The sequence below is a fragment of the Rhea americana genome, unplaced genomic scaffold (genome assembly GCF_003343005.1).
Source record: "Rhea americana isolate MKP2758 unplaced genomic scaffold, rheAme1 scaffold_267, whole genome shotgun sequence".
Lineage (NCBI taxonomy): Eukaryota > Metazoa > Chordata > Aves > Rheiformes > Rheidae > Rhea > Rhea americana.
Window position 1 is genome coordinate 567,800 of NW_028186387.1, and position 25,600 is coordinate 593,399.

At 38.9% G+C, this 25,600-nt stretch overlaps 1 protein-coding gene across 1 annotated transcript in view; it reads left to right on the top strand.

Annotated features, from left to right (window-relative positions):
• Window positions 1-25,600, top strand: part of SVEP1 (sushi, von Willebrand factor type A, EGF and pentraxin domain containing 1) — a 110,158-nt gene that overhangs the window by 35,722 nt on the left and 48,836 nt on the right. Inside the window, exons 8-28 of the mRNA XM_085307889.1 lie at window positions 2,196-2,314; window positions 3,770-3,899; window positions 4,610-4,717; window positions 5,019-5,150; window positions 6,502-6,696; window positions 7,799-7,920; window positions 10,662-10,770; window positions 12,904-13,095; window positions 13,444-13,677; window positions 14,200-14,361; window positions 15,128-15,289; window positions 16,096-16,257; window positions 16,798-16,892; window positions 18,198-18,294; window positions 19,000-19,113; window positions 19,978-20,091; window positions 20,911-21,112; window positions 22,086-22,243; window positions 23,439-23,640; window positions 24,281-24,456; window positions 24,983-25,107. Of these exons, the coding sequence (XP_085164015.1) occupies window positions 2,196-2,314; window positions 3,770-3,899; window positions 4,610-4,717; window positions 5,019-5,150; window positions 6,502-6,696; window positions 7,799-7,920; window positions 10,662-10,770; window positions 12,904-13,095; window positions 13,444-13,677; window positions 14,200-14,361; window positions 15,128-15,289; window positions 16,096-16,257; window positions 16,798-16,892; window positions 18,198-18,294; window positions 19,000-19,113; window positions 19,978-20,091; window positions 20,911-21,112; window positions 22,086-22,243; window positions 23,439-23,640; window positions 24,281-24,456; window positions 24,983-25,107 (3,110 nt within the window). The remainder of the gene's footprint in view (window positions 1-2,195; window positions 2,315-3,769; window positions 3,900-4,609; window positions 4,718-5,018; window positions 5,151-6,501; window positions 6,697-7,798; window positions 7,921-10,661; window positions 10,771-12,903; window positions 13,096-13,443; window positions 13,678-14,199; window positions 14,362-15,127; window positions 15,290-16,095; window positions 16,258-16,797; window positions 16,893-18,197; window positions 18,295-18,999; window positions 19,114-19,977; window positions 20,092-20,910; window positions 21,113-22,085; window positions 22,244-23,438; window positions 23,641-24,280; window positions 24,457-24,982; window positions 25,108-25,600) is intronic.

Sequence of the window (25,600 nt, forward strand, 5' to 3'; positions counted from 1 at the left end):
TCTCTCTTAGCATCTGTCTCATACCTCTCTCGTTGTGAAGCTGCCTGCTCAAAGGCATGAGGTGAAAATAAATTGGAAATTTCAGAGTAAAAGTGAAAAGTTTTTAGCTTAAAAATGGTCAAAGTGGAAACCATACTCCTAGTATTATGAAATAATAACATTATTATTGGTTTATCACTAGTTCATGTGACCCCCATACCCTAAGCAGATCAGTAAATGCTCTGTAAACCTTGGCTGGTGTGCATACTATAGAGGGATGTTTGTTTTCAGTTGACTTTAAGTTGACTGTGACTGTTTACCTGCCTGGTAACAAAGCACAAGAATTCAGGCCAAAATTGACTATCAGAACTGCGCAGAGTGCATAGCCAGACAGAAAATGGTTACATGCATTCGAATATCGTGTTTGCCCACCTCTTCTAGAAATGCTAGATTATATTTTCTCTTACACAGATACCTGCTGAGTCAGGACGACTTTGGCTTTGTAGGAGAATACAAGTATAGTGCAGTCTGCCTTAGTGCTGCTACTCACCTCTTCATGAACGTTGTGCTGATTGAAGTAATGCTTCCACGCAGAACAGGGGCCCTCACAGACTGCATAGAAGAGTTGTACCAAAAAAAAAAAAAAAAAAAAAAAGGACAGTCATTATGCCAAATCAGTACAGAAATAGAGGTGGGAACTGTTTCTCTGTCAAGGCCAGGAAGACTTTATCCCTCCTTTCAAAAATACAATTCCCCACAGTGTGATGTACCGCATTGTTGTTCTGAATCTTTTGTGTAAACCTGTGCCAAACCGCAGTTTTTAATGTTTGATGGGATCCCAGCAGAAGGCTACTGGCTGAAGTGTTTGGATTGAGATAAAGCAGCTTGGCTTTGGATCAGACTTTTAGATATTACCACCACATAAAACCCTAAAATAAGAGGCACCAAGAATCTCTGAAGGTTATGCTTCTCTCATTAAAGACGAGAACAGTTGTGTTTCAATTGCTTTCATTTTTGTTACTGTCTCTCTTTATTTTGCTGCCAAAATATTTGGCCAGTTCAAAATAACCATTTTCTTTATGACTTATCTATTAGTCTTTCTTCAGAATTCACTTTTAAATGGAATTTGCCCTAGCCTGAAGGCTGTGGTCAAGGGAGTGTGAATCATAACTGGTAGTTATTTAAAAAAGTTCATTTCTAATAAAGTTTTCATCAGAGTTCAGAGGAAGGCGAAACCACTTGTATTTATTGTTTAGTGCTCTTAATTATAGGGCTTTAATTGCCTGAGTTATGTATTTGCTGGAACTATTTAGCAATAAAAATATAAGCAATATCAGTCCTCGGTTATTTTAAAGCCTCCTGGGCATATATGAGTTCAGAGCTGAGTGCTGTTGTCCTTCTCTCATGAGACTAGAGACCATTTATCAAATAACACTGCAGCAATAAAATAACCTCACCGCAAATGTTTTGAGAGGCCATCTGCCAGGAAGTACTTCAAGTTTGTCAGAGAAACTTGAGGCTTAAATGTGGCCGGTGGTGTCCCCGTGCTGTACCAGCAGTCCTTTAAAACCATCCAGCATTGTCACACAGGTGGCGAGAAGATCCCGTTCRCCACGCGCAGCACCTTGCAGCAGGAGTTTCTTTGAGGAACATTTCCAGAAACTAGTGCCAGMAATGTCGTTGCTGTTTCTTCTCAAATCAGTTCTACAACAGGCTTCAAAGAATGTGAGAGTCACTGCTGTCTTGCTTGTAGCAYATATGTCACAAATACTTTTTTTTAATTAGTCATTGATGATCAGAAATAAGTGTTTATATCGGTATGTGTCATGCATGTGTTTCAGGAAGTGAAAGGGTAGAGAAATTATTCCTTTTTAATGAGTAGATGTGTCTAATGAATAGATGAATAATAACAGAAACTGAGTCATCATTCTGTCTTATTTATTCTTTGCCTTACAGTTGCATGTAGAGACAAGAGTCTTATTATGCTAAAGCATGTACAAAAATACAGCAAAAAGAAATCTCTTCCCCRGGAGAATTTATTATTTATATATGTGCAAGTAGGCAAGAATTAAAAGAGGAAGTATGTAAAAAGAAATAGTAATAGTAAGTCTAGGGTGCAAAAAAAGAATGGTTTTAATAAGTTGTAATCTAACTATTATAGTGATTTTATTCCTATAATCTCACATATAAAACTGAGTTGTCCTTTTCTGGGTCAGATATTGAAGCTCCTCAGATCCGCTGTCCAGAAAATATTGAGACTGAAACGCTGGAACATCAGAATTCTGCTAATATCAGCTGGCAGATCCCAACAGCTGAAGACAACTCTGGAGATGAGGCAAGTTAAAATCTTTACGTTTTATTGGACATAGTCTTTTGCTAGCATTCTTTTACTAGCTATTTGAATTAATTTTCTGAACCACTAGAATTTCTTCTTCTGGTAAGCAGAAGTAAAAGAAAGATCTGCTGAAAATTTTGTATCTTGAGAATTTGGCATCTTTTTTCTCAGTTACAGTTATGCAGTCACAGGACACTGCATGGTGTTTAAGTGGGTAAAATCTCATACGGTTAATTTATGTGGTTAAAAGAAAGAATGTGCCCTTGTTTATGGAATGGAGACAGCCGCTTTAAAAATGAGCTCTCAGAATGTGAAGGAGTTTAATAAACTCCTCTTATAAGGAAGTAAACCAGTTCATTAATCTAAAAGGCTGACATGAGCATGCTGTGATAAGTAAAAACTTGATTCGGCTTTCTGAGTGAGAGAGAAAAACCTCATTTTTTTATGCCATTCAAGATTCAGACGTGGACCGGTGACAGCAATGGGTGTCAGAGGTCTGGGAATGGAGTTTTAAGCAAACTGCTCCAGAGCGGTTTCATGGAGCAAGAATTCCCTGCAGGCTCAGGCACGATCAAGTTATACTAACTGAATGCGTTATCATGAGTCAGCAGAGGAACGGCGACTGTGTGCATGCTCTTAATCTGCTACAGGCACAGGTTTCTGCACTTAGAAGCTGTGAGATATCGCAGTAAAAGAGGTTTTGAGTTAACACGGTTTTTGTTACAGTACAGCCACGATCAGCTACTACAGCTCTGCTGACACAGGATCACTCATAAAGCTGTAGAAATGAAGCACCTTAGCCCTCAGTTATATTTGTCAAAGCCATAGCTCTCAGATAAACTACTTTGCTCTTGTGGAGCCAATTCATTTAAAGAGAGATGCCTTTACACAGTTCTAGCCTRTGTGAAGGAGCCACGGAGAGCACTTAAATGTCATTTATTCTGAATAAAGAACTCTTTTGTACTGCCAGGATCATGAGAAGCAYTTGTGGTCTACTGAGTCACAAATATATGCAGATTAAAAGTGGGTATGTTAAGCCCTTGTGGCCACAGCTGTCTGCCCCACACATCTACAACTGCTGCCTCTGCAGCTGGAGATCTGCACTGCAGACAAAATGTGTCCTGACCCAGCATGGTTTGCAATTCAATGTATTGAGGCAAACAGGAGTCTGTCTTCCTAGGTTGTCCTAATGCACAAGGCTGTGAAGTGTAGCAGGACAAGGTCCAACTCCTGAGCCAGTAAATACCTCTTGCTGTGAAGAAGGCAGTGTTGGGAAGGGGAGCAAGGCAGTTTTCTGCAGAGTCTGCCYTTGTTACAAAAAGGGGCTATTTGCGTTTAAGCATGAACAGGGCTGACATTAAGCAATACTGTTTAGTGTCCGTTTCTTGAGATACATGAGTTTTGCGATTACTAACAAGCTTTGTTTTTTAAGTAACAATTGTTCTCCTATAAAAGGTCTCAGTTCATGTTACCCCAGCTTTCATACCACCATATCTTCTCCCGATCGGCGAAGTTGCTATTACCTACACAGCGGTTGATAAGTCAGGCAATGAGGCAAGCTGCACATTCAGTGTCAAGGTTATTGGTAAGYTAAATATTTGCTGCTAAAAAACACTGGAGAAGGGTCTAACATAGAGGAAACATTCTCATTTTGTACAGAAARAGACTATAAATCCCTGTGGCCTTTATRTGTGCTTGTGTAAGCCCAGGAATAATATCATCATCTTAAATGCCTTGCTAATCTTACWCCACAGTTTGCACAGAGGCAGCATCACTGCTGCCAGATGCTCTGTTTGGGTTGTGTTTTATTGTATTCTTCATTTTGAACCTCAAGGTTTCTCATCCTATTGGTAAATTGATGCCTTGTTATGTTGTAAGTTAATTTTTTATTGGGTTCATCATACACATCTTTTTTTTTTTTTCCCTTCTTGAAAGACTCCCTACCAACAAAGAACTTCAAATGTTCTTGCATGTTCCTGATGTAAATCATTGTTCAAATGTTTATGTCAGACACTCTTGTCATTTAGCAGCGAAGACTGTGAGCGAAGATTGGCTCTGTAGAACACAAACAGAATGCAGAAACCGGAAGTTCAGCTGAAGAATTTGTCTCATTTCCATTTCTTTCCCTCAGCATCCACCAGTTGAAGCAGTTTACTCATAAGTGTGCCTCTAACTTTATTATATCTCCTGGTGTGAACTTAAACTACTGTTTAAATGACATCTGATCATAGATTTTGCCTGAGCGTGACTGAAGTTCAGTGAGCTCACTTCATRCCATTCCTTCAAATCCTGTAGATGCAGAACCTCCTGTAATCGACAGATGCAGATCGCCTCCCCCTGTGCAGGCATTGGAGAATGAGTACCCAGCCACATGGGAAGAACCTCAGTTTTCAGACAATTCAGGTGAGATGATGCACCCGAAAGCATGAACACAACAGTGAGAGGCAGTGGAGCTTCAGCCTGCTTACCCATGATGCCTTGGCATTCAGGGTATTTTAGGGGGGTTGGAGGTTTTTTAAATTATTTATTTTTAGGAACATTTTGTTTGGAAGACACACTGTCATTTCCTTCTCCACTTGCCCAGCTTGAGCGTAGGCAATCTTATTTTGCTGAATTTATGTTCAGTGTCAGTAGGAAGAACTGCTGTAAGTTGGCTAGAAACATCTTCTTACTGATACTTTAGGTTGTCTTTTAACTCTTCTAGGTGCTGTATTGACTATTACTAGAAGTCATGCACCTGGAGATCTCTTCCCCAAAGGAGAGACAACAGTTCAATACATAGCTATGGACCCTTCTGGCAATAACAGGACATGTGAGATCCACGTTGTCATCAAAGGTTTGTTGTCCTATTTTTTTCTGTCTGCTGGCACAGATCCATCACACACAAGCTGTAGTGTAACATTTGKTGCTACAGATCAGAACCCTCAAACCAGCAAGTGCGTATAGCTCTATTATAACTGAATGTGGCAAAGGATGCAACCCTGCTCTGCTTTTTCATTCAGTCTACACTTTTTCATTTAGTTATTATTAGTGTAATTATTATTAGTGTATTATTAGTGTAAAAGCACTGAAGTTACTATTCATTAAGCAGTAAAACCTTTGGTAATGGATCCAGTTGTTTTTCTGTGACAAATATAGTGAGAAATGGATTAACAGATGTTGAAGTCTCTCGTAGAATCTGTAGTTAGAACAGAGAATTTCAACTGAAAGATTTTTTAATCACTTGCAAATATCCTAGCAGGTATTATAACAATTTTAGATTTTAGAAGCTACCTGTACCTATAAATACTCATGTATTTGTATTGCTGGCATAGACACTTCTTTCCTCTGGTTACCAAGTCCACTTTCTTTAAACGTGAAACAGCTCTTTGGCAAAGAACTAAGGATGAAAATTTGACTTTAATTCTGCCCTGTAGTGCTTAGGTTGGACATCTATATAAAAAAATCTATTATTGAATAGAAAACTTAAAATGATGCAGACTGGAGTTTTGGTTATAGGTTTACAAAAAGGTAACTTGCAGATGGCTGTCCTATTTTCTGATCTACTTTTTGTAAAACTTAACAAGAAAAAGCCATTTCTTAGAATTGGCATTATTTCAAATTCTGGACCACCTCAGATTTTTTGTAGTCTTAATGCTTGGGTCTTAGTGCAAATGTTCAAATTCTTCTTGATGGAAGAGAAGAATAAAAATACATTCTAACTGAGGCTTTACTGTACTAAGATAAATCTGACTTCTTAGGTCAAATCCATATGTTGGTGCAACAGTGCAGAATGAATAATGTATGAAATATATTTTAGTATAATTCACTCATGAAAGTTTGCATACAAGAAACAGTTTAGTGTTTTGTGTTATTTTACTACATGTATAAGTGCACCTTTGAAAAAGTATGGGAAGATTTAAGTCTTTCATTTCCAATTTATTTAGCTATTTATTTATTTTTTCATATATATCACAAATTGCATCTTTGTTTCTGAATTTCAAATTCCYGTGGCAGAGTTCAAAAAGAATCTGGCACTAGCCTAATTCTGCTTTTGTGGAAATCACAGGAAATAGTTGCACAGACTTCCAGCAGAAGTAGAATCAGATTGATACTTGGTGCTTTTGGAAATCTTATCTGCAGTTTTCCTCTGTACGTACTTGCTTCTCTACAATCATACATATATAAAATCTCTGTATTTTGCGCAGGTTCCCCATGTGAAATCTCCTTTGAGCCTGTGAATGGCGATTTTACATGCACATCGGATGAAGCAGGTGTTAATTGCACATTACGCTGCGCGGAGGGATATAGCTTTTCAGAAGGATCAAGCGAAAATTACTATTGTGCTTTCAAAGATGGTATCTGGAAGCCGCCTTATTCTCTAGAGTGGCCYGACTGCTCTTGTAAGTCTTACTATTATTAGACTTTGTTTTGCAAAATGAATCTGAGGCTCAAACAGCTTATCTAAGAAGGAAGTAAATGAAAGTATTTTAGAAACTAGTAGGGCTGTTTAATGATAATAAATCTTCTCTATCTTCTGCCTCTAAATTGTTAGAAATACTGCAAAAGAATGTCTAGAAGTTCCTAAATATGTTATTTCAGAACATGTCAAAAACGTAAAAATGATAGTAACTTGAATCCTGGAATTCACAAGACAGCAAAGATGCCAAAGTTATCAAAGGTAGCATTTGAAATAGCTCGTCTATTGGCAACACTAACAATACTATTTCAACAGGAATTTCAACAGTTTTTGCAAATTGTCAGTGCAAATGCTGTAATTACCTACCTACTTACCACCAAATCAGAAGCTCTAATATATTTTCTTATTTGTGATAAACATATGCAAAATTCAGCTGTAGACTTTCTCAGCTCTGGTGGCATTTTAAATCTAAATATGAATATAAGAGCTTTAGTTGAAACCAGTCTTGACACCATGTTGTATCCACTTTTGTCAGAATAGATTCCTTGGTTTCAGCAAATAAGAGGAGTGTTTCAGTTATAAGCTAACAAGAGTTATGTTTCAGATCTACCTGTYATCTCAAAATCCGTAATTTGTGTACTTGAACTTTGACTTGCTCAAATCTGGGCTAGAGTTTTCCACATTTAGCCAAACAGTATTAGTAACAGCATTTTAATATCTGCTGCTTCTCTCTCTCTGTAGGGAGTGTAGAGGTTGATATTATGCCTGTTCACAGGTTTCTTCCAATAAGAAAATACTGAGATAGGTCAGTGACTGACACCTTTAGTCTCTAGCAGCTTTCATATCGAAATATTCAGCAGTGCTGTGAAAGTTTCATGCTGCTGAGGGGCATTCTACATGCTATAGTATTCAGCCCCATTGGCTGAGATTCAAGTGATCTGTTTTAGATTAAGAGACACATTTTCATGTACAGCCYGAGGAATCCGAACTGCTGGTTTAAAGACAAAGTTTCTTAGGTTAATGTAATCTAGTTTCAGCCCATCCTCTGAAACTATGACTAATACAAATTTTTCTCAATTTTTCAGTAAATCGCTTTGCAAACCACGGGTTCAAATCCTTTGAGATGCTTTATAAGGCGACACGATGTGATGACAACAGTCTTCTAAACAGCTTTGCTGATGCGTTCCAGAGYGCACTCGGTAAAATGGTAGGTTAGTAAATAGTCCTTCCTTTACTACTTCCCTTCCACCTAAGGTATACTCAGTTGTTACTTTTCCAAGCTAACTAATTGCTTACAAGGAAAATAGCACGGAAACTTGAAACTGAAGAACTGATTAGGAYAGAATCCTATTAGCCTACTTAGGATGGGCTGCAAGTAGCCTGGGGGACCTGACTTACAGATCTTCAATAGGTTTCGAAAGATACCTGTGCATATTTGAAAAAACAGTCAGTTGTCCCTTCAATTCAACGTTACATTTGAAAGTYGGATATGGTGCCAAAATATATTTTATATAGCATATATATGGCATATCTATATAATTAAAAATACATACCTATACATATACATACATACATATATGTGTGTGTGTGTGTSTCTGCATTCCACATTTTATACCTAAGTCCAGGCACATAAATCCAATGACTAGATTTAAATAATTTATTCAACATTCTAAGATTTCTCAAGTTTCTCCCTGTTATCAAAAAGAGCTATGTGGCCCTAAATGGGGAGATATAGCCCGTTTACTTTCTGCAGCATCTTTTCCTTTCTACCTCAGTACCACAGTCTTCATTCCCAGTACACAATTAAACCCTTAGCCACACGGCAGAAGCAACAGGACTTTGAGAGATGGGCTAAGGAGTTGACAGTCTAGGCCTAGTCCGATAGCATTGCTCCAGAAGAAAACACTGGGCAAGTACCAGTTCTGGAGGACAGCAGAAAGATCCATGTGCTAAAAGCTCCACTTTTAACTTAAAAGCWTTATTAACACATACAGTGAACGGACAAACTGCTGCAGCTTTGGAATCCACATAGATGACATCAGCAGTGCTCAAATTGTTCACAGCCTACATAACACTTCCAGGCAATTTGTGGTACTAGGATCTAAACATCTGTCACTCTCTTGTCTTGCTTCAAGTTTATTGCCTTCCAATAGGAAAAATCTTGGTTTTGTTTCCGTTCTTTTCTCCAGTGCTTAGAGCAYTGGAACCATAAAGCAAGAGATAAGGCAAAGTACTTGATGGGTAGCCTAAGGAGTAACATCAAAATGCAACAGTCTGGAGAAAAAATCATGAAAACTGTTTTGAATATACCCAGTCCTGCTCCTAAGAATTTGGAATTCTAGTAAAGATCTGAGGAGAGGAAGGRAATTAGCAGGAACAACCTCTCTAAYRAAAAGGTGATATAGAGAAAACAAAGAAATTTAGAAACACATCTTAGAGCCTACCTTGCTTGAAGCCCTTCTGGAAMGGGAAACATGGATTTAACTAACAAAAAGAAGAAGTCATTCATGCCTTCATCTATTCTTATGGAGCCTCCACTGCCTTTGCAGAGAGATGATTTCTCTAGAGTTTTCTGTTCAGTGTTTTCCAAGCTTATTCTGCCAGAGAGCAGCAATGGTCAATTACTCCCTAAGTGTCGGGGAAGCTGGGAGCCAAGAGGGACATCACAGTCAGCAGGGCATAGGTCTCATCAGCCAGGGGCCAGTGCCCAGTCCTGCAGCACCYGAGCAAGGCAAAAACAAAGATCATGGCAAGGTTCATCCAAGAACTGAGATCACCAGTCAGGTTCACTGGGTTGAGATAGGTCCAAAGTCAAGGTGAGAAGTCAATCTACAGGTCAAAGTCTTGACCAGTGGAGTCTCTAGCTAGATACCAGTATGGCTATAGCTGAACTAGAGATCCGTACATTGCTCAAACAGCAACCTAAGACCCTAATGTGAGCTTAAATGGGCCAATGGGCAGAAGTTGTGGAGGAGGCCTCAGGTGAGGCTGTTGAGGGCCATTAAGGCCTATTAATGTCATTAGGTTTTGCCATATTCTAGGCAGGTCTCTCTGGAAATTAGCAATGAGAAGGGGCAAGCATGTATGGTCTGAATTACTGCAGCTTTCCACTAACTGGACTCTTTATCRCTAAGATAGAGRGTCACACTTCTCTCCAATGCGTTGKTCACAYAGTTAGAAATAYTTCATTGCTTCTGTAGCCTATTTCCAGCTCTTTCCAGCTTTTACAAGTATTTCTGAGTCAAAGCCTTCATGCAGTAGAGTTGTATAACAGTGCTGTTATCCCAAACYGGTAAACAAGCAACAAGAAATTAAGCAAACCACATGCAGGTATCAAAAACACCCTAGTAGAGCTACCATTACCATCTAGTTTCTTCAGCAGCTGGTTGTATACTCTGTTCAAAAGACTGTACTTCTCCTCAGATGACTTCCCCTGTCTTCTGAGGTCTCTTGAAGGAATACGTGAGTTCCTGTGCAAGGGTAGGGAGAAGGTGGATATGAAGAAATAAGGTTTGAAAGCTGGAAATATACTAACAGTGTTGCTGAATTACAGGTTAGGTGTCTGGAAGAAAACAGAGATCTTTTCAAATCTGTAAGCTCTTCTGTTGTCTTCAGCCTGCTGAAACAAGCCTGAACTTTCCTCTGTWTTACAGGATTTTGTGAGCAAGAATGGTACAAAGGTTAACTGAATGACCTCTTATCTTGCATAAATTTTAGGGMTATGCAAAAGAGCTTGTATGTCTACAAGTTTCCCTGTTCTTTCACAGATGTATCAATAGAATATACCTCTTCGAGCAGATCTTATCAAGGTTGTAATAGACATAAAAAGAGAAATCTAGTATTAGAGAAAGGGCAGGACTAGTGCTTTACATTGTAATTAGAAGGATTTTTCARTCAAGGATGGCTATGTGGCTTTGTTTTTAATGTTATTCTTCTTTATGTTTGAAGGTCCCATCGTTCTGTAATGATGTTGATGACATTGACTGCAGATTGGAAGACCAGACATACAAACATTGCTTAGAATATAATTACGATTACGATAATGGATTTGCTATTGGTAATTACTGATTGYATAGATTGTTAGCCATCCAGGCTTAATGTGGCTTTATTTCCTTTGTTCTGAAGTACTGCACTGTGTTGTGTGGAATATTATAGAAAACAATTATGGAGATCTTAGTATACTACTCAATTAAATAATAAGTTTGACAATATTATGAAACTGTTTGTTACCTTGTTTTGATACCACTTCCTATATAGTGYACATGTAGAGGAAAAGTTTACTGAGATACCACCTGATGGAGATAAAAAAATAGAGAAGCCCAACACAGACCAGCTTGGTTAGCCTTCAAGAAAGGAACTTTTAAAATACATACAGTTTAAAACCAAAATGCTCAAAAAGAACAATGGAGGATTCTAGAGAGCATCAGGACAAAAGGGAACGGTCGCTACGTAAAGCTAAAAGAGCTTAAATTTGCCCAGTAGATGTGAAATGACTTTCTGTATGCAGGAAAAGTTTTTTGGAGGGTTCATACTGTGATTTTATCTGAATGAAAGCTGTGCCAGTCCTCATGATTGTTCCCACTTTGGTTTATGCCAAGTACGTTGCCATTTTCAGTCCATTTCCAARTGTGTCAGTGTCCATGTTATACAGYTGTTGTGGTTGGCTTCTCTGAGTCCTTTGGGGGTGCTTAGAGCAGTAAGGCTAAGAACACATTAAAACAGAAAATGAAGTTGTATCACCTATCTCACTGGGGGGCATTTGGCAGGGAAACCTCAGAATGCTTACTTTGCCGTAGGGCTGTGGCTCTTCCGGGGTTTGTAAAGGGGATTATTACTTTGCTACAGCTTCTGTCTTACTCTCACCTTTCAGATGTGCATCACAGAGAGTGATGAGAGCGCATTTGTTTGTTACCAAGCACTGGGGGCTGTAATTTCTAATTGTCATCAGGGAAAGGCTGATTATTAATGACAGCTGGAACTAATTTCAAAGTCATCTAAAACAGTGAAAACTGTGGGAAAATGAGATATAGGGCTCTGTTTCTTTTAGTTCTGGAGTTTCTTGTGATTTAATTTGAGGAGGGTGAAGATCAGAATTACCCTCAGATCATAAGAGATAATAGTTTAGAAGATTAGTAATGGGGTAATTGCACAGTATTAACCCCAAAACTGTGGGGTTAACTTACCTCAGTTTTGCTATAAACTAAGAATAATCCAGATGACTGTTATTAGCAGGCAGAACTTTCTTATACTTTCATATTTTCATAAAAAACAGATCAATGAAATAAAGCATGTAAAGCCTGTGCCTCTGATTTCAGTCACTATGAGAAGGCAGGTTATGTACAGAAAAAAATGTTTAAGTAAGTTGAATACACAACTYGTATTAAATGGGAGGTTGAATTTAATCCACTATTCATAACACTCATGTGTTGTACGAACATAATATGTAACAATAAATGCCTGTTTGAGAGGACTAAACATGTACAGTGATGCCGCCATCCTGTTCTGAGTGGTCAGGCAGGTACAACCATCCCAAGAGTTAGGAGAAAGAGGTGTAATGGATACTCATGGCATAAGCCATGCTAGCCATAGTTAGGCAGGAGGAAGAAGAGARAGCCATACGGAACTGTTGTAGAAGATGTTACTGGCAATAGAGGGCCCATGTGAAGACTGAACAGGAAGATAATTGCTACTTTTATCAGAAAAGTATTTTATAAATTTTACAGCAGTATTTTTTTTAAGTTTTGGCTAAAGATACAAGTTTCAGGAGCTCTATGGTRTAAGTGAAACTTCACTGGTCATCAGTGAGACTTGTTTCCTTTTTCTTTCTGTATGGAGCTGGTCAAATCTTTAGCAAAAACCCTACTACAAGAGTTGATTTTCCAGGATAGTTTGTTACTTTTTCTAAACCAGAATAAGTGATATCAGCATAAAGAAGGAACTCTACTTACAAGCAGAGAGTTGTAAAGAACAGGAGAGTTACATTTTGACTATCACTCTATTATCATGCCATTAAAACCTTTTTGTATAGCCAACACACATTATCTTCAAACAGATCTCATTYGGTAGGGGATTTTTCTTTTTYTAAGCATTTGTAAATATAATAGGCCTCAATTTTATACATAGTTATATTTCTCTCTCTCTCTCTCTTTTTTTCTTTCTTTTTTTTTTTTTTCTTTTCAATGCCTGGCAGGACCTGCAGGCTGGGGGGCAGCAAACCAGCTGGATTATTCCTATGGTGATTTCATTGATACACTGCAGGAAGAAGACCTATCCAAGCATCTCTCTGACTCTGCAAAGGCAGCACCTACTCGAGTCAAAAGGCATAAGAAGCTCAACATTCCCATGACTGACCACAAAATTAAGTTAATATTTAACATCACAGGTGAGAGAAATCAAAATAGCTACCTTCTCTTAATCTTTCTCTTAAAAAAAAAAAAAAAAAAAAAAAAGGAAAGAAAGAAAAGAAGTGTTTCTATACATTCAGTAAAACTTTGTCTTCAGTTCACAAAGCTGGCTAGAAATGCAGATAATAGTAGTCTGGAGACACTCACTTTTCTCAGAGTTTCTGCTCAGGGAAAGATCACAGCATGTTGTTGTTCATGGAGAGCACTCCACACATGGCTTGCACTCCACTTTGCACTGGCAAGCTTGAATGTTGCACTCCCAGAGTACACCAGAAGTGCTGACTGTAAAATCTGTGTGCTTGTTGTGTGTTCTCTTTAAATCCCAGCAAGCGTGCCGTTGCCTGATGAAAGGAATGATACACTGGAACTGGAAAACCAGCAAAGGCTCCTTAAAACTCTAGAGACTATCACAAACAGGCTGAATAGGACTCTCAATAAGGAACCCATGTATTCTTTTCAGTTTGCATCCGAACTCATTGTAGCTGACAGCAATTCACTGGAGACCGAGAAAGCTTTTCTTTTCTGCAGGCCTGGCTCCGTGCTGAGAGGAAGAATGTGTGGTAAGCCAGATGACTTACTCCTCACATGTATTTCAAATCATTTTAAAAAGCAAGGTTTTAGACAATGTTTGTACAGGGTAAGGAATTGGCACAACCCACTGCTTGTGGTTTCCCGGATCAATAAACTCTCCAATGCTTTGCGTAGTTTGGCTTCCAGAGGATGTTTGTGTTCATAGCCAAGGACTGTGGAAAAAGGTTGCTTTTATAGCCAGAGTTCCACACTGTTGAGGAAATCAGGCATATCCATACACTTGATAATACTCAGGAAAAAGTGCTTTATATGCAGTCTTTTAACTCACTTAGTCTTGTAGATGATGTGTAGCTAAGATACGGAGTTCAGTTTCATTTCTTGCAGCTAGGAAAATCTCCAGAAGGTTCCACATAGACACCCAATGCAAGCCATTTTGCTGGGTAGCAGAGCCACATTTCGCACAAACAGAGTTTGATTAAGTGGGAGCCCTAGAGGCAAGGCCAGTATGCATGACTATGTTCTGAGGGGCGCTTATGTCTCCAATGTTACAGTCAACTGCCCATTGGGTACCTATTACTCTCTGGAGCATCGTGCCTGTGAAAGCTGCTGGACTGGATCCTACCAAGATGAGGAAGGACAGCTGGAATGCAAAAGTTGTCCATCTGGTAGCTATACAGAATACCTTCACTCCAAAAGCATCTCTGAATGCAAAGGTGAGGATGTCACCTTCTTCGAGCAGCTGCTTTTAAATGTCTGGTGGCCATCTTTTTGCTCCTCATTGCAGGATTACTGGAATGAGACTATCCTATGAAGGAAGGAGCAGTCCTAACTGCCCCTTGATGCACATGCAAAGAGAAAACAAAGGATTCCCTGCTGCCATGGCATGCACAGTGCCAGTGCAAATGGTTTTAAGTGCAAAGAGAGCCGGTCTTTGAGGCTTTGTTTCAGTTTTGTCTTTGTGAGATTGTGAGCGTGCTTCTCTGACTGATGAGGTTGCTTGCACTTCTAATAATGCTATTCTTCTCCTTACCAGCTATTCTCCATCCTGCAGTGATGGAAGACGAAGTTATCTATATTCCACTCTACAAGGCTCTGGCACTGAGCTCCAGCACAGCTTTGTCTTTGCAACTTGCTTCTGAAAGAAGCTGCTAGTTATGTCTTCTGTTTATTGGCTTGTCATTTTCTTTGTTGGTTAAAATCTAGTAGCTGAGTTGCAATAAACCATCTGTGCAGTTATGTGGAAAAAAATTAATTGGTTAATAATTTGCAAATGCACTGTCAGTAACTTACCACATCCTGCATTTAAAGAATTCCGTTTTTTAGCTCTTTGTACCCATGAAGCCCTTCAGAGGGCAAACAAACAGCAGAAATAAACAGTCTCTGTGATGCGTATTGTGGTTTCAGCATTATTTTTAGAGTTTAGAAATCACGTTTCCTGTTGGACACAGCTTAATCTTTGTGAATTGCTCTGCCTTATAGCTCAGTGCAAGCAGGGAACCTATTCAGTAAATGGTCTTGAGACCTGCGAATCATGTCCACTTGGCACATATCAGYCAGCATTTGGATCAAGGAACTGCATTTCTTGCCCAGAAAAGATGACAACCGTAAAAAGAGGTGCTGTGGATATCTCAGCCTGTGGAGGTTTGTAACAAAAGGGGCTATGAAATTTCTAAAAATTAAGCAGTTTCAACAGCAGTTAATATAATCCAGTTCATCTGCTTGAGATTTAACTCAGCCTATGGTTAAGTGTAGACCAGCAGAATTTCCCAGTACAATGACAGGCCATTTCCTATTACCCTGAATTTTTGAAACACCCTCCCTCCAATTTCCAAGATGAGTTCTTAACTAAAAGATGAATAGAATGAGCCCTCTGATGAGTACGTATGTGAAAATAAAGCCTTTTCTCATTCAGAAGAGGGAGGGAATGACAGTTAGTTTCATCACTTGTTATCTTGGGAACAACAGTTCCACAGTTTCCACATCTGTTGTGCAAAAATACTGAATTTTGATTTAGTTTGTATCATTTTCTTTTACAAGAAACTGCCCTCAACTGTCCTTGGGAAAGTTTGCCAGAACAATGCCCAAGAGAAACAGTCTGCAAGGAAAATGATACAAAAAAATTGTTATCCTTAGACCTTCTTGGAGGGGAGAGGGAAAAAAAAGAAAAAAGAAAAAGAAAAGGTAGTGTGAGGTGAAGGGGAAGAGAAGTTGCAGTTGAAAGCTGTAGAGGGAATAGATAAAAATAGTTTCCAGATTATTTCTGCAGTTCATTGAGCTTCACGTGTCACCTGGTAGCACAGTTTAAATAAGTATTTCTCAGAGCTGTGAATTCCTTGTGGGTTTTACCCAAATGCTATAGGTATGAAGAGGAACTGTGGTGGGAGGAGAGAAAATGACCAGAAAGGGGGCAAGCAATCACTGAAGAAAATGTCTTTTTGTTCTTGCAGTACCATGTCCTGCAGGAGAGTTTTCTCGTACAGGTTTGATTCCTTGCTACCCTTGTCCCAGAGACTACTATCAGCCAGACCCAGGAAAGTCCTACTGCTTGTCATGTCCCTTTTATGGGACAACAACCATCACTGGTGCCAGATCCATCACAGATTGTTCAAGTAAGCCAAAATATCTCCCAGAAGAATGTGAATAAAGGAAGCATCTAAGATGTGGCCAGCAGCTGCCTGAGGGGAAGACATCCTATGCTTTCTCAGAACATATGTAGACCTCCTATTTCACCCAGTGCAGTTTGCACCTGTTTCTGCCTACTAATGTTGTCTCTGGGTTATGTGGAAGAAGTGACTGTGTGATATGTCCTAAGGCTCACTTAGAGTAGGGATTCTTGACCCCACTGAACTTGATAAGAGTTTTCCTTCAGACGCATAAAAGCCATAGTAAATCTTTACATATAAATAAATATAAATATAGGTACCTATACAAAAATATGTTTTTTAATACATGCATGTATTTATGTATGTTTATAATATATGACATACATAAAATAGTATGTGGTTACTATAAATTGTTATAATTATTCCCAMAAATCCACTTCTATTAGCATTTAGATGCATTACTAAGATGCAATTATGATGTCCTTATGGAATAGGGATCTGGCTGTGGAGTGTTATTAACCACACTTTCATATCTTTCCTTTTTAGGTTTTGGCTCTACTTTCTCAGCAGCTGAGGAAAGTGTTATGATGGTACCAGCCTCTCCAGAAAATATCAGCAAGCAGTACAAAGTCAGCAGTCAGGCAAGGACCAGATATATCTTCTAACGATGACTCTAATGAAAGAAACAGTTTCTTATACCAGCAGTAAATGAATAATGCTTTCTTTAATATAATTATTATGTTGACTGTATCTCCTGAAGAGGTGAGAGTGATGGTCATGAGAGCTGCTTTTTTGGTGAATATCGTTAAAACTAAGATTTCCGGTCCCACTGACCTACATGTCAGTCTTATTCAGCAGAATTCATAAAAATTGCTCTTCGCCAGTCAGTGACAACATGCATAGATTCGCAGCTATTTCAGCTTTCAAATTCTCCTTGTAATTATAGAAACATTCCTGCTGAATAAAAGAAACTGCATCAGTTACTGGTAATCTTAAATTTTGGAACTTGAAGCTTTCAACCTGATTTATGAAATACTTGTCGCACTTTTTAAAGAACATAAACTTCTTGGAAGAGGTTAAGTCAGTCTCTAAAAGTAGGCTGCTCACGCTCAGTCACTTCGTGGCTTCTGTATGCTGAATTCCAGAAGATGCTACAGATATCTAAATCCCRGTTGTAAAACCTTTGTTTTCACTCATTACATATGTGAGAAGAAAAAAGTAGAGCTCCCTTCTGCTGTGAGTACCCTCCCTGAAATACAGGCAAGTCCTCATGTGGTGGAAACTACCTCAGTGATGTTTGGTACAGCCTCTAGCTGTAACTGTGACAAGGCTGCTTTCTATGAATCTCCATCTGAAATATTATGTTAGATTAGCAAAGCTGACTGAAGATAAGTATGATCTGAACTGCTGGTTTAAAATATGAGCAGATGACAAACAGATCCCCACGACTGTGGCTGACCACTGATTCTGCTGAGTTCAGGTTTTCTACCTGAGAATAAGTAACCCTATACAGTGAAGTCCCCACCACTTCATCTCTCTTTGTCGCAAAGAGAATCAGCTGGAGGAACTGATTATCAATCAATGTAAAAGGAAGCAGAGAGGATAACAAATGCTGGAGAACTATCATACGAAATATACTGTAATATAATATGTCTTCTGTCAGTCATAGCTGGGAAGGTTCGAGAGGAGCAGCTGCAGTGATCACATTCTGCTAAATAAAAAACTCAATTTAAAARAATTATTCAAATTCCTAGTAGTTTTCCATAGAATTAAGGATAGTTGACACTCAGATGAGACAGAGGGGAAGAGCTAGAAGTTAATCTCAGAGATTTTTCTATTTTAAAAAAAAAAAAAAAAACTATAGAGTTTGCATTTTAAAATTAGAATATTTCTTTCTTAAGGTATTTCTGTGCTTACTGTAGTTATATCATTCTTGCCTATGGCAGGTCTTTCATGAGTGTTTCCTGGAACCATGCCACAACAATGGTACATGCAAACAGTTGGGAAGTGGATATATTTGTGTATGCCCACCTGGATATACAGGTAAAAATGTCAGAAGTGGGTGGAAGAATAAATATGGCTCCATACCCGTAATAAGAGCAAGCATAAAGGAGCAAAATGTCTCAGTGCAAAAGGCAAAAATATAGCCTAACAAATTGGACTGCCCATCACAGATTTACTACACTAAGCATTAAAAAAACAAATCCTTCCATTGCTGATGAATTATATAGTGTTTGGCTGAAAGGGAGTTTGACTGGGGTTTCTTTTAATGGAGTTAATTAAAAATCTCACAGCTGGAGCAGCACTGGACAAAAGTTTTTGGATTTGAAAAATCCTATTGCTTACCAATTATTTTTGATAAGCAAAAGCTGGAAATTGCACTATAGACAGCCAGTCTCACCACATCTTCCTGTTCTTCTAACTGTCAGCTTCACAGTTGCTCCAAATGAGTAGATTATTTATATTATTTAGCTAATATCAAGAAATTAGTGGTCTCAGTTATTTATGATAGACTATTAAGTTCTACCATCTAGAACTGAACAGACCTACATTATACCTTTCTAATAGCATTTTCTTACAGATCTCTGTTAAAATACTGTTTAAAGAAAAGATAATAAACGAAAATGTCTAATAATCCAAGCAATAAATCAGTCTGATGTTTTCCTACATTAAGTATTCATGATCTCTGTGTTTCTGAATAATTTCATTTTTGTCTTTTTATTCTCAGTTCTTTGTTTTGCATTTTAGGCCTCAAGTGTGAAACTGAAATTGATGAGTGTAAATCATCTCCTTGTCACCACAATGGGATATGTAAAGATGGCATTGGGGCCTTTGTTTGCCATTGCCAGCCAGGCTATTCAGGTGATTTAATTGCTTCATAACTCCTCTTCAGAGAGGCATTGTTCTGTACTAAGCAGAAAAAAACACAACTCAAGGGCTGTGCTTACATCATTGACATTAATAGAATTACAACAGAAAAGCAGCCTGATCCACAGTATGTGAATAGTTTTCCAAATAAAAGGAAGAGCATTCAAGAAGGACAGTCTGTGTGAGTGTGTATGTGTGCATGCTTGTGTTTTGTGACAATTCTGATCTGAAAAAAAGAGGGAAGATTAGAGAATGCAGAAAATTCAGAGGGAAAATTTGTTTTGAAATTGAATGTGACCTGATTAGACAAAGCATTTGTGCAGGTGCAGGACAGTTAGTAAGTGAATGTGTTTTTCATATCTTTGTTCTCAGTCTTTTTAACTCTCACCTGCATGTGTGTTCAGGGTATTGAAATCTTTGAAGAAACTGACATGCTTGAGTACTTTGCCAAAGCAGCATCATAACTCCTAAATATTGGAATGAACTTTTTGAAGAGAAAATTCTATGAGAAGTTTTTTTAAAAAAGACCTAATATTTTCTACCAAAAATGATCTCCCTCATTTTTTAAATTTATTGCTCTACATTTATGACAGCAACACTTGCTGAATATTTTTAAAACTTTATAAAGATGAACGTTGGCCTTAGTGTCTTRCACATCTCAACAGCTAAATAACACAGATGATCTCTGCAGATATTTGCAGTAATGCAGTCAAACATGGAGTTTTATCGTCTCATCTCAGCAGCCTTTTATTGTACAAGAACTACAGAGCTGCTCTGACTTCCAAATCCAATCATTGTAGCAYGCGTGCCTTGACTATGTGTTGATGTATCATGCTGTGTTACCCTTGCTGTTTGAAGGTCTCTTGTGTGAAGAAGACATAAATGAATGTAGCTCCAGCCCGTGTTTGAATGGAGCCCACTGTGTCGATGACAAGAACAGTTACCACTGCACTTGTGCAGAAGGGTTCACAGGTACGCCATCTTTCTGCCCACAAAAAAAAGCCTGCCTACCCTGACCAAATTATTTCAATGTTGTTGCTATATATTGTATATATTATGGATTGATTTGGATGCATTAGCCTTCCCTAGGTGCATGTAGTTTCCCATTGTGCCTGTAGTGCAACAGTATGATCTCACAAGGATCTACTAGGTGATATATTATCTCTTTCTAGCTTTGCCATGAACTTACTCCGTAGCATAGCTTCGGACATAGTTGTCTATATTGAAACTACTCCCCATCCATGTACTTATCTTTCTGCTGTTTTCACATAAAATAGTTTTCTTCAGATTCTGTAACAGCCAGGGGTATCTGTTGATTTTTTGAGTTGCCAAAGAGCTCTCCTATACAGTCACATGCAATTTCTTCATTCTTCCGTGCTTGTAACAGGGAGCCTCCTTCCAGCAAAAATCTGTAGGTCCTGTGCTTGGCTTTTACATTTCACTGTAGAGTTAGGCTTCCAGCTTAATTTCTTTTGTGGCAGCTTCTTATTAGTTGCTCATTTCTCAAGTACTTTCCTGATTCAGCCTAAATGACTCACATAATTGACAATATCCGTTTAGTTTCCCGACATCACACTGAGTGTTCATTTCTACATCTGCAAAAACAATTCCTGTAACTCCTCTATGTCCACTTTACTTCAGTAAATCCCAAACCTGCTTAGCTACCCTGATATGTGSCATTTCCCGTAAAAGCATTTATTGACCAGAGTCCTCAGAAGCCAGGAATGGGTTGTGACCTTCTTTCCCAGATTAAAGCAAGGCAAAGCTGTGACCTTGTTCTTTTCTTCTCAGGTGCTCACTGTGAAGTGGAGGTCAATGAATGCCTTTCAAAACCATGTCTTAATAGGGCTGTATGTGAGGATCACGTTGGCAGTTTCTCCTGCAAGTGTCTTCCAGGTTTTACTGGTGTCTTGTGTGAAAGAAACATCGATGAGTGTCTCAGCAGACCCTGTAGGAACGGGGCTACGTGCAGAGATGGTATCAACAGCTTCAGGTGAAAAACAGATGATTGATAAAGTGCAGTGTGAAAAGCCAGATATGGTGTGGTGCTTAGGCCTTCTTAGATTTCAGCAAACGGCTCAACAGCCTGATCCAATAAATGGACTTTTTATGCACTTTAAAGGAGATTTTAAAAGAGAAGAAAAATCTTGGTGTCCTCATCTCTTAGAAAATGCTGAGATAGACAGCAAGGAGAATGTGCAGGGCTAGATGTGTAAGCATGGTAGGACTGCAAAACATATACAATATGAGAGATTTGGGTATTGCTCTGCCAAAAGAAATGCACTTTCCCAAGCTGCAAGGACTTGTCTTGCTTCCCACTAGAACTGTCAGTGATGATAGATTTTGTGCCTGATAATGTTACCCCTCTGGTGACTCCAGGACAGGGATAGCTGTAGATATTGGGAATGCCGGGATTGGGCTATAAACATTGATGAAATCTTCTGAAGATTTCTTTTTATTCTTTCAGGGTACCTGGACTCAGATCAGAATTTGCAAATACTGATAGCTGTGTCCTATCCTGGATCACTGTAGAGAGATGAGCCAAATGTTATACTCTAGGTTTAATAATTTGCTCCTGCCCCAAGGCCCCAGAGGTTTTGATGCCTGTCTGATACCTTCCTTTTCCCTCATTATCACTGTATCTGTACTTGCCAAGTAGAATAGCTCTGATCCATAACTCTGTGGACTCCAGAAGGCCTATGTCACTAGTAGGAATCCAGTGATTGTCCTTCACAATTTCATATGAAGTAATGTAAATATTACATTTAAAAACTTTATTGTCCTTCTCAAGAAGAAAAACAGTGCAGCTCCATCATACTCAAAAGGAGCATCCAGAAAAAAACCTTGCAGTATCAGTTCTGCAGGTTTTTCAGTATATGCCATTCCCATTGGTGGGATGGCCTTGTGGCAAGGATTTTTTTGTTATCACAGCTGCTGTATTTGAAGTATGTTTCTCTTCTCTTTAGGTGTCTGTGTGTGACAGGATACACAGGACTGACCTGTGAAGTGAACATCAATGACTGTGACTCCAGTCCCTGCTTAAACCAAGCCACCTGTGTGGATGCCTTGAACTCGTACGTTTGTAAATGTCCTCCTGGCTTTACAGGCAGCAGGTGTGAAACAGGTACACAGGACCGAAGTGTCAGAAAAAGGTGGCTTGACTAAGTGTCTGGGCAAGATTTGCATTGGCTGAATTGGTTTTATACAGCTTCCCCAGAAAGCAGCTAGGTGTAGTGGTCTCTAAGAACCGGAGTGGAGCCTGTGCAACTGCAGAGTAATTGTAATTGTAGTTGCAAACAAGTAACAGCAAATGTACTAGATCATATTTTTATTCTTTTCTYTTTTCATAAGGGCACAAGTCTATCCTTTTAATACAAAGAAGGTGTATAAAGTTTAATTTGGATTTGCTTTGTATATCTCAGTTAATTAGCTCTTTGGTTTTTTTATTTTATTTAGGACTTTGTATCACAAGGTTAAAGATGAGGGCATGGTAATCTCAGCTTCAAAAGTGCTAAAAAAAATCAAGTTCCCTACAGAGGGACAAAACAAGCCTTATATTCACCTGGTGCAACTCACTGGATGGCTGTGGAATTACACTGCACATCCACAGGGATCAACTCTGTCTTTCAGCCAATGCATAAATTGTACCGTCTTGTGCCTGTATCTGATGGATCTTCAGACGGAAGCTGAGAAACCTGTCTTGGTTTCTACAGATATAATGGAGGACATATGGGTCATTTAGATCATATCTTACGTTTAAATTTAAATAGTGCCTAGCTTTCAGGAGAGCTCCAGTTGGTATATTTGCACGTAATAGTCTTCAAGCTTTGCTGTAATTAAATGTGAGCACCGCAGGAGTGCGGTGCCATATCAACTCAGTGTATTTCAGTCATTTCAGAACACAAAAAGTCTTTCTCTCTCTCTTTCTTTATTTTTTTTTTTAATCTTGTCTTTTGTAGATGAAATGAAAGCAAATGGTCGTAYTTTTGGGGGTTGATGGGTGGATAGATAGATTTATCCACTGAAGGGATGAAAAGCCTATCCAGTGCTATACAAGGCTCATGKTCATTCTCTGTTAGACTCTCAGCTCCTTTCCCAGTTATATTTTTTTCAAATGCTGTATGTTGTCTAGCCTTGGAAAGCTCTATGTGCTGGCTAGCAGCAGTCTGGTATACATTCTTTTTAGCTCTGACCAGTTTAAAGTGAAGTATTTTTATGCATAGGTTATGTTCCATTTTACTGCATTTGGTTAGATTGTGTTTGATTTGTTTCTGTGTTTGTAAGAATATAGCTCTAAAAACTCTTCTTCTTTGTTACAGAACAGTCCTCTGGTTTCAATCTTGATTTTGAAGTCTCTGGTATCTATGGATATGTCATGCTTGATGGTGTCCTCCCATCTCTTGGTGACATCACCTGTACGTTCTGGATGAAATCCACTGACACTACWAACTATGGGACTCCCATTTCTTATGCAGTGGAAAATGGAAGTGATAATGCATTTCTACTGACAGATTACAATGGGTAAATCGGAAATCTGCTTTTCTCTAGCTTGCACCTGTCTTTACTTGATAAAGAAAGTACAAGCCAAAAGTTTGAATATCAAGTTTGCATATTATAGGGTAGATGAATCTGGATCAAAACTTTCTAGCTGAAATTACCCCTTGTACTGTTTTGTCTATTGCTTTCTTTACTCTTCTTTTTGCCAATACAAGAGTAGCAGCAAGAAAGCAGTGCAAAGTTTAGAAAACAGGATATTTCCCTTTGAATTGTATTTACAGCATATTTAAAAGATGCTTTGAATCAATGACAGGGTAAAACWGGAGCTCAGCACTCAGAATACTTGTAGGGCACTCAAGGTTGTGATTCTCAACACAGAGGTTGGATCAAGGGACAAGTTTAAGAGTGCTGTATACAGCCATGCCCGGGTCTTCACATTTTGGTGCAGGACACACTACTTATATTTCACCAAACTTTGCATATGATAGTGGTCACTTCCAGGTTCTCTCAAAGACTGCAGATAATTTCAAGACAGATTTTGTGTATGAGGTGGACAAAGTTAGCCCATTTAGCAAATGATGTTTCTTTGAGTAGTGTGGGACGGGCTGTGCTCTTCAAGTTGTTGCAAACAGTTAAATATGCCCTCATCTTCTTCTCCATGCAGCTGGGTTCTTTATGTAAATGGGAAAGAGAGGATCACAGACTGTCCTTCAGTKAATGATGGTAACTGGCATCACATTGCAGTCACGTGGACATGCACAGACGGTGCATGGAAAGTGTACATTGATGGAAAGCTGTCTGATGGAGGCACTGGTCTCTCAGTTGGCTCAAAAATCCCTGGTATGCTTTATTTAACTTATACCAGATCTTTTTTTCTCTTTCCTTTTTTTTTTATTACAGTTTGCTATCCTGCAAGGATATGTTTATTTTGGTGTTTCTAGTATGTTTTCAAGCTTTCAGCATTTATATGGTGCTCATGTTTGCTCTTTTYCTTTATGAGGACAGTTCCTTTACTCAGGCTGAGTAAGGACAAAGCAACTRTTTCTAGAGTAAAGTAGCAGGCAACTTGTTTTGGGGGTGAAAGAGTTTAGTCTGTAAAGGAGCCTGTTCTGAACTGATTTCAGGATGGTTTTGTGGGAGCAGCTAATGCTTACTCCTGTTTGAGGGTCACTTCCCAATTTTTATGCTCACTCACCTCAGTCTAGAATAAGGCTTCCCAGAAGTTTGCYGGGAGAGTTTGTTGAAGGTGGCTGGTCTCCTGCCCTATAAAACATGAGCTAGAAAACTTTTTTAAAAAATTCTTCTGAGAGGATCCCGGCTGTGAGGCTTTGTTTCCTATTCCTGTTCTAATTTTCTCTGATTTTAGGTGGTGGTGCTCTTGTATTGGGGCAAGAACAAGATCAGAAAGGAGAAGGATTCAACCCAGCYGAATCTTTTGTGGGCTCCATCAGTCAGCTCAACATTTGGGACCATGTCCTGTCTCCACAGCAGGTTAGTCYTTACTGCAGTGTTTGAGCACAGGGCTCTGAGCATGGGTTGAACATGTGAAAATGTGTTCCAAGTTAGCTTATTGGATAGACTTTACTCTGTTCCCACAGGAGTCAGTGGGAACAAGATGACACCTTGGCTTAGGGTAATAAACTTAGTGTAGTAAGTGTAGTAGCTTTAGGCAAACCTAGGTATGGTAAAATCAGTGTTGAAGTCACCATGTTTTTTGAGTGAGCCTTTCCATAGTAAGTGGCTTTGAAAGAGAGATGAAGATGCAAAAAAAGCTAGTAATCCTGTTAGAAGAGGGAGAAAACTGTATGGAATGAGCTTAGGGCTTGCTTTACAAATTTCAGTTCCCTCATGCTGCTGTGTGAAGGCATTGGTAAAACTTCAGCCAGTGTATTAAACAGTACCTAAAATCTCTGAATTATATCATCCACAGAAAAGTCTCAATAATCAGCATCACAGAATATTAGGCTGCTTTTTTTTCAGGTAC